The following is a 13,685-nucleotide window of genomic DNA, read 5'->3' as shown; positions in this document are numbered from 1 at the left end:
TGCTTTTATGTCATTTGATTTGTCGCGACATTTTAAATTGTATAAAAATTACAAAATGGCGTCTCGCTTTACCATTGGAATGACAGTTGCATTTTTTTTTTAACTTTTTACGCTGTTTGATTTTGTTTCGGTTTTTTTCTATATACCCAATGTTATTGTTCTTTATTTATTTATTTTTACTGTCATAATTAATAAATAAAATACATTTTATTAGTAGTACTGTCGTGGAGTAGTATTATAAATATAGTAATTGACCTTAACCTCTTAAATGAAATAAAACTATACGAAACGTTTTTATCTTCACTAACGTATATCTCCCTCTCAACTTCCGTTCTCCTCGCCCGATCACACTTTTCGTAACGCTCTCACGTATTCACCAGCTTACTCTCAAGTCAAACATGCGTAACGAAGTTTTACTTTTAAAAAAACGAGTGTGCTTTAGATCACACGACTGAAGTAAAACTTCTGCACAATAGGCCTGTACTGTGTCTTAGATATACGAAACGTAGCTGGCTAGAGAAAAAGATTTGATGATTACTTTCGAATAATCTTTGATAACACGTATCTTCTTGACTTTTTTTACGTCTACCTACGTTGTATTACGTTTCGATGTAAGTGAAGTCGGTTTTTTTGTCGTTTGCGGGAGTTTATTTTTCGTTATATTCTACTACTGTTAAGTATATAGCTACTTTAAACTCTATCTTTTATTATGTGATACCTATTATTGTAATGTTAATTAATCAATACAAAGAAACAAAATTTGAGTGTCTGTTTGTAATATTAAAATAACCTACTTACTAAATGCATATGTAGTTATACACGGTACATATACCAAAATAGCATTTTTTACAGTTTTTGTCTGTATGTCTGTCTCTTTGTTCCAACTAATCTCTGAAACGGCTGGAACGATTTTGACGGCACTTTCAGTGCCAGATAGTTGATGTAGTAGGGATTAAAATTGGACGCGGACGAAGTCGAGGACACAGTTAGTTCCAGAATATTAATGTCTATCAATAACTCTGTATAGGTACTTACTTTGTACGTAGTTGTTGTTTTCATTTTCGCTTACTTATGCCGTCTACAATCGTAATTTCTTCGACGGCAAAGCAATTTTAAGATCTGTAATAAAAATTTCATAGAGTTTTACGACCAATAGAGCGTTATAAACAGTAAAAACGTAGGATCATTCTTCATTTTACGTCTCATAGTTTCAGCAATTATTGCTACTTGATTGCTTTTTGGTGTTGGGTTAATGCACTTGGTCTATAAATAATAAATATATACATTGATCTATTATTACATGAATAATAATAATAGGTATTGTATTAATTTTTATTTATTATATAATATTTAAATATAATAGCATCAAGCTTATTGTCATAGTGTATTAGAACACAGGTCTGAAGGTCCGGAATACCCGCTAAAAACCAGCGGCGCCCTTAACGTCCTAGTGGGACGCCACGGGATCGCGTTAAGATGCACCGCGACGCCCGGCGCCCCAACGGTTGGCCACACGTGCTGCGGCCTCCTTCGATTATAAAGCGCTCATGAGCACCAAGAGCTCTCTATTGCCTTGGAGTGAGCTCTAAAGGGCCACCTCAACCTCAACCCTCAATAAGAATAATAAGAACTTCCTTTTAATGACATCGTTTAGTGAATATTTTCTTAACGCGAACAGACTTTATTTCCATTAATTATATAAAGCAATTATTATTTTACTGTCACTAGACTAAATCACGGGTAATTTTTTTCATCAGCAGCTTAAAATAATAATCAAATAAGTGACGTTGAATATAAGATAAATATTATACTACTCACACTGCTTACAAAACAGTCTCACGTTCTTAATATAAAATAGTTTTATTAATTGTATCTTGTATTATATGTAAAATAATTATATTTGATATTCATTTTGTACTAATTAGTTGGATACATAAATTCTTACGTAAGTTACAAGCTATACAGTAGAAAATTACTAAAATGAGTACTTATTATTGAAAAATGTTGCAATCACGTACAATTAAGATTTCATTTCGACAACATATTTCTTTTTTATGCTAATAACTACATTCAAATCCATTATAAGCGAAAACAAAAAGTTGATATTTCACTGTTTTTTTTAATATAACAAAATTGTAATTTTATATTATTAGTTAAGAATCTTTATAAAGTGACATCTATTGAAATATCTTGTAACTATTACAAAATTCATATATATATAAAATAAAATTTGCACACTAAATTCATGTATGAACATACACAAGTATGAACATAATTCGCACTAAAAAAAGAACTATTAAAATTATTAATATTTAGTAACAATTATATTTTTAATTGAAATAAAATATTATTAAAACATTTTTCTTACGAATGTGTGAACTGTGAACGCAACGAAAACCGGCCTCATTGCGTTACGTTGTAATTTGAATTGTGTTGGCAACAATGTTTTTCAATTTCAAACGGTTTTCGATTGTGTAGTGTTTTAGAGCGTTTGTCAAATTTAAGAAACTTTTATGAAAGTGAAGTTCCTTTTCCAATTATGTCCATTTTTAATGAATTGCTACCAAAAATCTGTGAAATATCGAATGCTTTCACAAAGAACTTCAATGATGACCTTAAGGTAGAGTTACAACACATAACGTGGAACATAAATCCAACAGTTACAAATTAAATTTCCGCCTGATTTATCTTATATTAATTTAAATATTCAGTGCTCATAGATATTTAAAGTGTGATTAGTTTCTAAGTGTATGTTATAAATTCGTTCACAGGCCGCGTTCTTGTGTTTTGATAAGTTTGAAGAGGAGTTTCAAAATGGTAAAGCCGGAATGCGGGATAAGTCCCAAAAGGATAAACACGCTATGACAACCTTACAAAGTATTAATGAAGACGATGGTACGTATTGTTTGTCTAATCTTAAGTTATAACTTCATAGAAAACCCAATCTTATCTATTATTCCACAATTAGACCTCTGTCTACAACATACACACATTGGCACATATTTATTATTTAACAAACTTACAATTCATCATTATCACATCATCACATCAGCCTTTCGCAGTCCACTACTGGACATAGGCCTCCACAAGTACTTAACTTACAATTATGATTAAAGAATTTACATTTCTATAACCTTGGTTTAACATGATGTTTCAATTTTCAGTAGAAGCATCTGATAAATTTTATTCAAATGTTTAGCTTCGAAATTATTACTAAAAGTTCCTCCATTTATAGTATAAGTATCTACATACGTTTAAGTAAATTTCTTTAAAGCGCACAAATTCATTCGTTTTTTTTTATTATTTAATCATGTTATATTAATCATAACACACATTGTAATATTCAATGTAAACAAATTTAAGTTATATCAAAGTTACTTTAGTAAAAATTGTTCAATAATCTTCTCATATTTATACCAGTTGGCTGTTACCTATAACTAGGGTTCCCAACCCTCCCGGATCGCCCGGGAGACTCCGGAAATAATAGTTAATCTCCCGACCTCCCGGGGAAGAATAATTTTTCCGGTTTTTCTAAAAATTATACGCATCCTACGCTGGGTTGACTTCTTTACTATATCGAAAGATAGAAATCCTTGTTCTGAATTGATAATAAATGGTCACGTTTGTTCTTTCCATTCCTGTCTCTAATGCTTCTTGCAAACGTATATTCAGCATAATGGAACAAGCATGGAGCAAGGAAAGAAACCGAATGAGTATTTCTTTAATAAAAGCAGAATTACAAGTACTCACAAACTTCGATTTTACATGTAAAAACTTTTACGATTTTGTAATGAAAAACCGTAAAATATTAGATGCTGCTAGAAAGCAAAATAAATATAAATTTAAAAATTAATTGAGTTTTTCTTTCCCCAAAGTCTCCCGCGTTAGTCCTTTCAACAGTTGGCAACCCTACCTATAACACAGGCATTCAGTTGCTTACTTTAGGAACAGACCGTGTGTGTGTGTGTGTGTGTTTTAAATATTTATTTATTACTAGCTGACCTTACAAAGGTTATTCTGCCATATATGTTAGTAACCATCTTATTTTAGCCCCCTTATAACTTAAGGGTATGAAAAATAGACGTTGGCTGATCCTCAGACCTACGATATCGGTTCAGCCGTTTCAGAGGAGTATTTTAACTAACATTGTGACATGAGAATTTGATATATCAGATTTATTATTTATTTATCATATATTTGTTGATATACAATAGAATCTCGTTATGATAAAACCTGAGGAATTTCATATATACTTAGTTCCTATTTTGACCCGAATGCACTAGAAGGAATGGTAAAATAAAGTACACTATAAAGACTCATTTTAATTACTTATATCGTACAATAAAAACTAATGCCTAGTAAGATGGTCATAACCACCGCTCGTACAGTTTTTTAAGTAAGGGATTTCAAAGAAACAATAGGTGAATATTCTTATATTGATTGATAATTTACTTAACAGTTTAACTACTAAACATGTGCCAGCAATAAATTCTGAAAAACTTTTGTTTTTGCACATTACTTGAATTGACTCATTAGCTGACTGAATATACAAAATATATGCAATATTACAGCTGATATAAATTTTAATTTTAACAAATAAATGTCTAATTCAATATTTAAGATGAGTCAGCCAAAACATCCGAAGAATCAGGCAATGGTAGCGTCAAATCAAACAACGATCGTACGTCAACTGAGAGTACAGAACGTAGAGGCTCAAAGAAACGTAGCAAAAATGAAGTCGATGGTATGGAAAGCCCTGAGCAAGACAAACGACAGAAGAGAAATGCTTCCGTTAAAGCACAGAGCATTATCAGTAAACAGGTTTGAATTTTTTTTTTTTAATTACAGATACCAATTACCGATGTGTACATCATTCTAGATTAATTGATATTGATTTTTTACATTTTAAAAAAAATAAATTACAAAACAAGTTAACAACAACAAGTACTTACATATTTTGTGCCATAATATATAAGAACAATAATTATACTATAAATTAATAATTTAAAATTTACAATTATGAATTAAAATATATATATTATATATACATATATATTTATTATATGGATTCTACTCTATATATATAAAGTAGAATCCGCTTATAACAACTGTTAATTTTTGTTTATAAAGATGGATAGACTTTAGTTTATAAGATTAGCCATTAAAAGAAGATACGTGTTAACATTACAGTGGTATTATACAATAATGACATTATTAATTTTTCATTCTTTAGGTGAACGTAAACTTAAATCAAAAACTTCGTCGTGAAAATTCAATGGATAAATCTGGTCGAAGCAAACGTCGTGGGAAAGAGGATGATAAGGAAAATACTGAACCAATTCCTGTAGTGCAAGGTAATAATAATAATAATATACTTTATTGTACACCAATAACAAATAATAACAAAGAAAGAATGATTTTAATGATATATGATTAGGTACAAAGGGTGGCCTTATCGCTAATAAGCAATCTCTTCCAGGCAACCTTAGGGCAAAGAAAATGGTCTAGTAGTATAAATCACAATAAATCTATTTATTAATACTAGCTTCCCGCCCGGGCTTCGCACGGCTATTTAACAGAAATTTCCAATCCCTAATTTTTTTTTTAAATAACTTCTTTTCGTTTCGAAATCGTTTGATTCGCTGTTCAAATCGAACTAACTCTGGTGGGCGACACCGAGCTCTTATATATTCAGAGAGCTAGGCTCTAGGATATTCGAGAAAGTTTAAGAATATTTTCTTTCTCACACCTTCTAGAATGTTCTCGACGTTATCGTCCGCCGTAACAATAGGTTCTGCAGCTGTAGCATACGTAGTAAAGGCGCGAAATTTAATAACTTAAATTTTAAAATATTTTTTGAACTAATTTGAATAACTAAAATTATGTCGCTTTAACTCTAAAATATAAGTTAGCTACTGCTGTATAAATACATAAAATTTAATAACTTTATTACAGTAACAAATGTAAAAATAAAAATATTAGCATTCTGCACTCTTCTATATAAATTATAAGTGTGTGAAATATCATACTCCTCCGTCAGTGGAATTTTCATACAAAGTTTTTGCTTCATATCATTCCGTACCATATAAAACTTAAAAAGGAGTCCCGGCACGATAAGGGGACTTATATAGTGTGATAGCCCTTTATCCCCCTTCGAACAAGAAAGTTTCCGTTTTAACCTAAAGGACGTGTTTTTAAAGATATAAGGGCTTTTCCAACCCTACAACTTGGAAATTAAGAGTAGTGGCGCCATCTGTTTAATACCACGGCCACTCGTTTAATATAAATGTGTATACTTCTCTTTCAGTAAAGCAAGAGAAAATATCTCTACCGCCGGAGCCTATGGACATGGAAAGTCTGCCGTTGAATGTTGAAGTTAAACAAGAATCAGATAAAGATGAGATGGCAATGCCACCCCCCATGGCTCCTGTGCCCAGTGAGTTGTTTAAACTAATAACTGGTGAATGCGTGACGAGAGCGTTACGAAATGTGTGATCGGGTGAGGCGAACGAAAGTTGAGAGGAAGATTTAAGTTAGATTGAGCTAAAGAAGCTTTACTTTAGTCTTGTGTTCCAAAGCACACTCGTTTTTTTGAAGTAAAACTTCTTTACGAACGCTTGACTTGGGGAGTAAGCTGGTGAATGCGTGACGTGGGCGTTACGAAAAGTGTGATTGGGTGAAGTAAACGGAACTTGAGAGGGAGATATAAGTTAGATGGAGCTAAAGAAGTTTTACTTCAGTCTTGTGGTCTAAAACGCATCCGTTTTAATGTCTGTTATGTCTGAGTGTTTGTGTTGTGAGTATTGTAACAACTTGATGTTTTACAATCAACTGTCAAGTCTGCAGAACGATTTGTGTGTGAATTTATTATGTATATTATATCTATTTGTATGTAATGTTTATCTAACTTTTCTAGAACCTCGTAAAATGCTTCATAAGGAGAAAACTGAGGAAATTGCAGAACCGGAAGAGACTGGTCGACGTCGAACTACGAGGACAAGGAAACAGACAGACACACAGCCCGCACGTGGTATGATTAGTTTGTTTGTTTAAACATTTTTATTTTTATTTCTATTATTATTTTTGGTTCAAATTTGTATTGTGTTGGTCAGCAATACGCAATGAAATAAAATAATGTTCTTGGTACAAAGAATGTTATTAATGAAATTGGATTAAAGAACAATTGTATTATAACAATTAAGTAGTGGTCCGAGACGCTATCTTACAAGACACGTTAAATAATTACTGTGGATGTGACATTACGATTACTCCTGTGACACACTCATTACATAATAGAAAAAATCGTTTTGTCATTACTGAGGAGGTTAGGCTATATAATATTTTAGTATGCTGCAAAATTAACGTGGCTAAAACCGCAGGGCATGTTTAGTTTTATTATATACTAACTGATGCCAGTGAGTCGTGTCTTTGGGCGTTGTCTGAGGTTCATTGATAGTAAATTGTATTTAAATTTTCATCACCTACTTCAATCCCTTCAAGTATTTTTCTCTCAATAAAAGATAGGCTATGACCTGTCCCAATGTCTACTCTATCTCTGTACACAATTTGGCTAAAATCCGTTCAGTGAAATTAGGTATGAAAGTGTAACCTGACAGTTATTGGTTCCATCCTCGCACATGTTTCCAGAAAATTATAACCTGGGGATCTTTAAGTCGCGAGCGAATAGGTTACTTCTAGATAAGCGTGCTCCATTTTAGACCGCATTTTCACTTATCATCAGGTGAAATAGTGCTCAAACGCAAGCCTATCATTCTATAAAAAAAAAACATGGCGGACATTTATATTGACCATATAGACGTATACCCTGGTCTGAGCGTTTGTGCTTGACACTCGGTAAAAACCTAAGTGTGAGGCGTTTATTTTATTTATTATATTTGTTTGTTACTCTTTTAACTCTTCAATATATGTTATCAGCCTTTTAGTTTTCTATTCTGTATTAGATGTATTGTGAGTTGTAAATTTCCACTTGCTTATAGCTTATGTCGGTCAGATCACTAACTAGAACTAGTCTCTTATACAAAGTAACTAAGTACAAATATTTTATTTCAGTGTCGAACAGATCTACCAGAGCCAGTGCTAGAGCAACAACAAAACAAACAGACAGCGAAGATTCTCAGCCCGCTGAAACTAGACCGAAGCGTACTAGAGCTAAAAAGGTAAATTATTTTAATTTATATTAGGGGCCGTCCATAAATTACGTCACACCTTAAGGAGGGGTCCACGACTGTGACATTGATTAACAAGGCCCACCTGGGTCTAAAATTTTGTGATATCATCTATAAAGGTCTCATAAATGTGACAAGCTGTGACGAGTACAAGTGAGGGATCAAATAATTGTAAAATTCGTGTAATGTAATTTTTGAATGGTACCTACTATTACTAATTAAATTAAAACAAAATATAAACAGCTCATTCCTAAAGTTCAACGAGAAGAAATACCAAATGAAAAAATACAACAAAGCCCATCATTTTTTCGTAGCGACGACGGAACAAACAAAATATACTCTATCTCTTTCTTTTTTGTTTGCTATCTGCTGCACGTCTCTCTGCAAGGTCGAACGATATTTTAACTGGCCTTAAAAACAATCGGACCGCGGACGGCCCTTTGATTTTGTATTATTAATTTTTATTTCATTCCGTGTCCTGAAGAGCTCGGGGTGATTTTTTTTATTTCGATAATTATTATTTAAGAAGTATCAAATCATATATAAGTAATTATATTTAATTCAATAATTATCAAAATATTATATTAAAAATTTGTTTAAGTAAAAAAAAGGTTACAAAACCCTGCATAGTTGAATGACCTCGCATTTGGTTTATTTACATTTGGTATCTCGGCTCGTTGAACTCACTATAGACCTCTTTATCATACGAAAAAAAGGCTTAGGGCCACCAGTTAGTTACCAGTTGTGGATGAAGATTATCGTGCAAATAAGTCACGAATAGACTTTAACAGCAGGATATGGAATAGGCCATTAGGACCATTTAAATTCAATTCATATAATACATGGCTTAAAATTATGTTTGAGGGTAAAAATATTTCAAAAGTACGGTGGAATTTGATAGTGAAAAAGAATAAAACGTCCAAAACTTTTATGTTGGCTATCGTCATTTGTCAAATAGCGTTATTCACAACTGGTGAAACAGGCTCTTAGATCTTAATAGATTACTGCCCTTATTTGGATTTCGACTTTACATTCAGACATTTTTTCTTTTTTTCTTATGTCACTAGGTCGGCAAACAAGCGTACGGCTCACCTGACGGTAAGCGATTACCGTAGCTTATAGACGCCTGCAACACCAGAAGCGTCACAAGCGCGTTGCCGACCCAATCCCCAATCCCCCCAGGAGCTCTGGTCACCTTACTCACCAACAGGAACACAATACTGCTTGAAAGCAATATTATTTAGCTGTGGTCTTTTGTAAGGTCGAGGTCACAATAGTCGTGTATGACGTATGTAAGACCGAACTCGTTCAATACGTCAAAAGTTCAGGACCTTAAACATATACTCTTTGTCATTCAACGTTAACAGCTACAAATATTTGGTGTTTTTGTGTAAAATAATGAATTACAATAACCATCGTTGGTGTGTAGTGTCTAGCTGTACAAATACTAGCATTAAAAATTCATTATTCAAATTAGGTATCCCAACATAAAAAAAAACACTATAATAGAACAAGTAATACTTACAAAGATGTTTTAACATTCCGAAATTTGGCAGAACAGAAGTCTGGGTTACATGCAAAAAAATTTGCAACCATCATTGAATAAATTTTTGGCCGATTCGTACTATCTGCTTATACAAAACCATTTTGTATTTTAATAAATAAATAGGTACAAATGAAATGCACTAAAGAAAGAGCATAACTATTACTCCTTGAAGTTAAATTTGATAGATCCTATCTGTTTACAGCACTGACAGAACTTTGTTTTTGTCCGTATGACGTCATACCAAGGCGAGTCCTGTTTTAGGTCACGTGATATACAGATTAAAATATACGACTTTTAATTTTAATATAATAAAACACTAATGTGGTTGTTATCATGTACACCTGATAGCGATCGTTATTCATAGTAGGGAATATATCCGCCAACCCGCATTGGAGCAGCGTGGTGGATTAAGATCTGATCCTTCTCCTACATGGGGAAAGAGGCCTATGCCCAGTAGTGGGATATTACAGGCTGAAGCGTAAAACAATAATGTGCTTTTATTTCAAATCAGAATATTTAAGTGTATTTCTACATAAATTTTAATTTTTATCAACTTATAATTTATTTTTCACTACCGTAAGTAGCCTATTTTAGATAGCTTTGTTAATTTCTTTTATGTCTATTTATAGGCAGCAGAGCCGACAGTGAGTGACAAAGACAACCAAACTGCAACGGTAACTGAAGCAGGTATCGTATATGTAATGTTTATTAAAAACAAAATACGTTAATAAAATAATGTATTTCATAAAACAGTTTTATCGAAGTAAAACTTCTTTACACTTGATTTGGGGAGTGAGCTGGTGAATTTGTGACGAGAGCGTTACGAAAAATGTGATCGGGCGAGGCGAACGGAGCTTGAGAGCGAGATATAAGTTAGATGGAGCTAAAGAAGTTTTACTTCGGTCGTGTGGTTAGAACACACTCTTTTCATTAAACGCTGACGAATTAACGTAAAACAATTAAACATTATATATTCTTTATTGCACAAAAAAAAAAGAAACAAGTAAAAATTATATATACAAAGGAAGTTGGCAAGGGCAAACTTATCTCTAGAAGAGATCTCTACCAGTCTACTCGCGGTGGTGAGAATTTCTGGGGCACAGAAGTCCAAGAGTCAGTCAGTCAGAATCAGTTACATAAAATTATTACAATATTAGTGATATTTTGTTATAATTTCAGCTTCGCCAGCTGAAAAACAAAGACCGAAACGGACTCGAAGAGCTCAAAAAGCGGCGTAAGTATATCTTATATATATCACACATCTGCCAGTCTGAAATTTTTGTGTATTTTATAAAATTTTATGGTATAATGGTAAAGATGTTGACTATTCTTGTTGTGTATACAGTTTTATATTCAAATAAGAACCCTACTAAGGCACAGCAAGTGTTTAAATTTAAATATCCTAACATTATGAATTATGTTTTTATAGTATGTATTATTTTATTTTTATTATGCTTATTGTTAAATTATTTTTATGAAGAAATTAAATTGTATAACAAAAACTTAATTTAATTCTTCAAGCTTGTAATTCATATTCTGTCTGAACCTTTTTAGCTTTTTGGCATAAACGCTTTGTAAATAATCATATTAATTAATAAGTAAAAAATTATTTTAATTTAAAAAACATTAACAAAATTAATATTAATTATTTTAAGTGAAAAAGAAAAAGAAATGGAAAAAGTTGAACAAACACAGGAAACATTAGTTATATCTCCGAAAGAAGAGAGAATATCGGTACCAGAGGTCCATTCACCGGTACTTATCATTAAGAAAAATGATACGAAATCTAAAACAGACACTAAAACAATTCAAAATAAAGTAAAAGAAAATGATACAGATGAAGGAAAAGATAAAGATGGGTGTAATACGGATTTGGATAAAACAAAGGTGATATGTCTGACGACAAATTCAACGGAAATATCGAATGATATGGATAAAACTGTTGTTTTACCCAACGGATTGTACAACCACGCTCCGATTACGCCTAAAAACATTGTAAGTTATTATTTTAAAAGTATTAATTACAATCGAATTCGTCCATTTCGAGTTACCAAAATAGCTCTATTCAAATAGGCATCAAAGAATTATCGAATCATCATCCTACAAATTAAAATTTTAGTTATTGTTAAAATTATAGCTACCACGGATCGTAATGTAGATTCTACAGAGGAGAATCAAGAAACAATGCAGTTGCTCTTTAAAAATAAAATAACTGTGTTTTAATGATAAATTTCGATCGCTGTTCTATGAAAATAATAAATATACGTGATATATCAATTAGCCTCTTGGGATATTTCGTTTTTCTTAACATTCTTTCCCGTTTTGAACTTCAGCTCTAATGAGTCATAGTATGATCTTTTATGGCCTATAATCCTTCAGATAATACCATCTGTAACTCTATACTAAACCAGTCATTGATAATAAATAATCAAATTTTCTAATGAAAGTTTTTATTACAGCGTCAAATGAATGAAACAGTTGTATTAGAGACGTGCAACCAGACAGTAGTTTTGGACAAACCACAAACAAATGCTATAATGGATGCTACAGTTGTAATCGATAAAGGTATTTATAATTTATCACTTAATTTTAGTTATTAAATTTTAATTGAGACAGAGATTCGGGATCATCATTTTGATTGTTGATGTAGTTTATCATTATTATTATTATTTTCTATTTTAAAATATATCGTCAACCCCTTTTTAAATTTTTTATTATTTGGCATATATACATAGGGGTACCCAGAATTTTGGAAAGGTGGGGCAAAAGCAAATGTAATTAATACTCGATACGTAATCGAAAGATAAATTCTTTTATTTACTGTAACTTTTCATTTACCGCCACTATCTACAATTCTGCAATAATAGCTTGCATAGGTTTTGGCTAAATCTACCTCATAGTTCCTTTTTATATATCTTTTTATATATATAGAGATAAGGTAAATTACCTTATATCTATATATATAAAAATGAATGTTTGTCGTTTATAGAATCGTAAACTATGCATTTGATCATGTCCATGATCTTCAGCCAAGTGTTGTGCATGACCCCACAAAGGTTCCTGAGTTGGTACGACCAAAAAAATTAACAAAAAGCGTAGCAACGCGCGCTTCAACTAGTTCTATTATAGAAATAAATAATATAAAATATTAATCGGCTTCGAGTCAGGGTAGGGCAAATGTCCCAACTTGCCCCACCTAGCTACGGCCTTGGATTCATACATTAATATAAATTTTATATTACATTATTATCTTGTATCTAATTACAACAATTGAAATCAATAAAACTTCCACCATTAGCTAATACTAAGTATCATAACACACAAAAATTAATTATTACTTAAATATAAGAAATTGTTTTAAATCTCTCAATCTTTAAATCAAAACCAATAATAGCTCTATTCAAATAGGCTGCAAAAGCAACTTCGAATCGTCATTTGCAAATTAAAATTATAAAGTGATTATTAGTTTTTAAAAGTAAAGCTACCATCGATTCGGAATGTAAATACTGCAGAGAAGAATCGGCAAGAAACTCCACAGTTACTCTTTTGAAAAATAATATATAAACTGTGTTTTAGGACAAAATTCGTAATATCTTGCATGAAATACAGCGTCACTAAGTCCACACATCTTTATCAACTATGTAATAATAATAACATTGATGTTTCAGATCCAAAAACAGCAAATATAACACAAGACAATTCTCTATTGACCGATGACAACGATAGCATCGAACACACTCCTACCTCGAATCCTTCGCCACCACAACCCACGTAAGTATATATAGCCTTTAATTTGTTGGAAAATATAAACATTTTTGATATCATATCAAGAATACCGTGTCAGACACGGTGATTCGGGGGCGCGGGATCGATCCACGCTGGAACGGGCGGTATTTTTGATATATTAAAAATGTTTATATAACCTTTAACATACGTTTATATAACCTTTATAT

The 13,685-nt window shown here is 32.1% G+C and overlaps 1 protein-coding gene across 1 annotated transcript in view; it reads left to right on the top strand.

The window, feature by feature from the left end:
• Positions 1-2,467: 2,467 nt before the first annotated feature.
• The window catches only part of LOC123664380 (axoneme-associated protein mst101(2)-like), a 32,036-nt gene continuing 20,818 nt past the window's right edge, over positions 2,468-13,685 (top strand). Inside the window, exons 1-13 of the mRNA XM_045598925.1 lie at positions 2,468-2,620; positions 2,772-2,895; positions 4,622-4,821; positions 5,234-5,354; positions 6,308-6,436; positions 6,917-7,027; positions 7,998-8,006; positions 8,071-8,177; positions 10,362-10,419; positions 10,912-10,966; positions 11,388-11,727; positions 12,192-12,297; positions 13,401-13,503. Coding sequence (XP_045454881.1) covers positions 2,540-2,620; positions 2,772-2,895; positions 4,622-4,821; positions 5,234-5,354; positions 6,308-6,436; positions 6,917-7,027; positions 7,998-8,006; positions 8,071-8,177; positions 10,362-10,419; positions 10,912-10,966; positions 11,388-11,727; positions 12,192-12,297; positions 13,401-13,503 — 1,544 coding nt within the window. The 5' untranslated portion in view covers positions 2,468-2,539. The remainder of the gene's footprint in view (positions 2,621-2,771; positions 2,896-4,621; positions 4,822-5,233; positions 5,355-6,307; positions 6,437-6,916; positions 7,028-7,997; positions 8,007-8,070; positions 8,178-10,361; positions 10,420-10,911; positions 10,967-11,387; positions 11,728-12,191; positions 12,298-13,400; positions 13,504-13,685) is intronic.

Source organism: Melitaea cinxia, chromosome 22 (genome assembly GCF_905220565.1).
Source record: "Melitaea cinxia chromosome 22, ilMelCinx1.1, whole genome shotgun sequence".
Lineage (NCBI taxonomy): Eukaryota > Metazoa > Arthropoda > Insecta > Lepidoptera > Nymphalidae > Melitaea > Melitaea cinxia.
The sequence above is the reverse complement of the archived record's forward strand: the minus strand, read 5'-3'. Positions and strand labels throughout refer to the sequence as shown.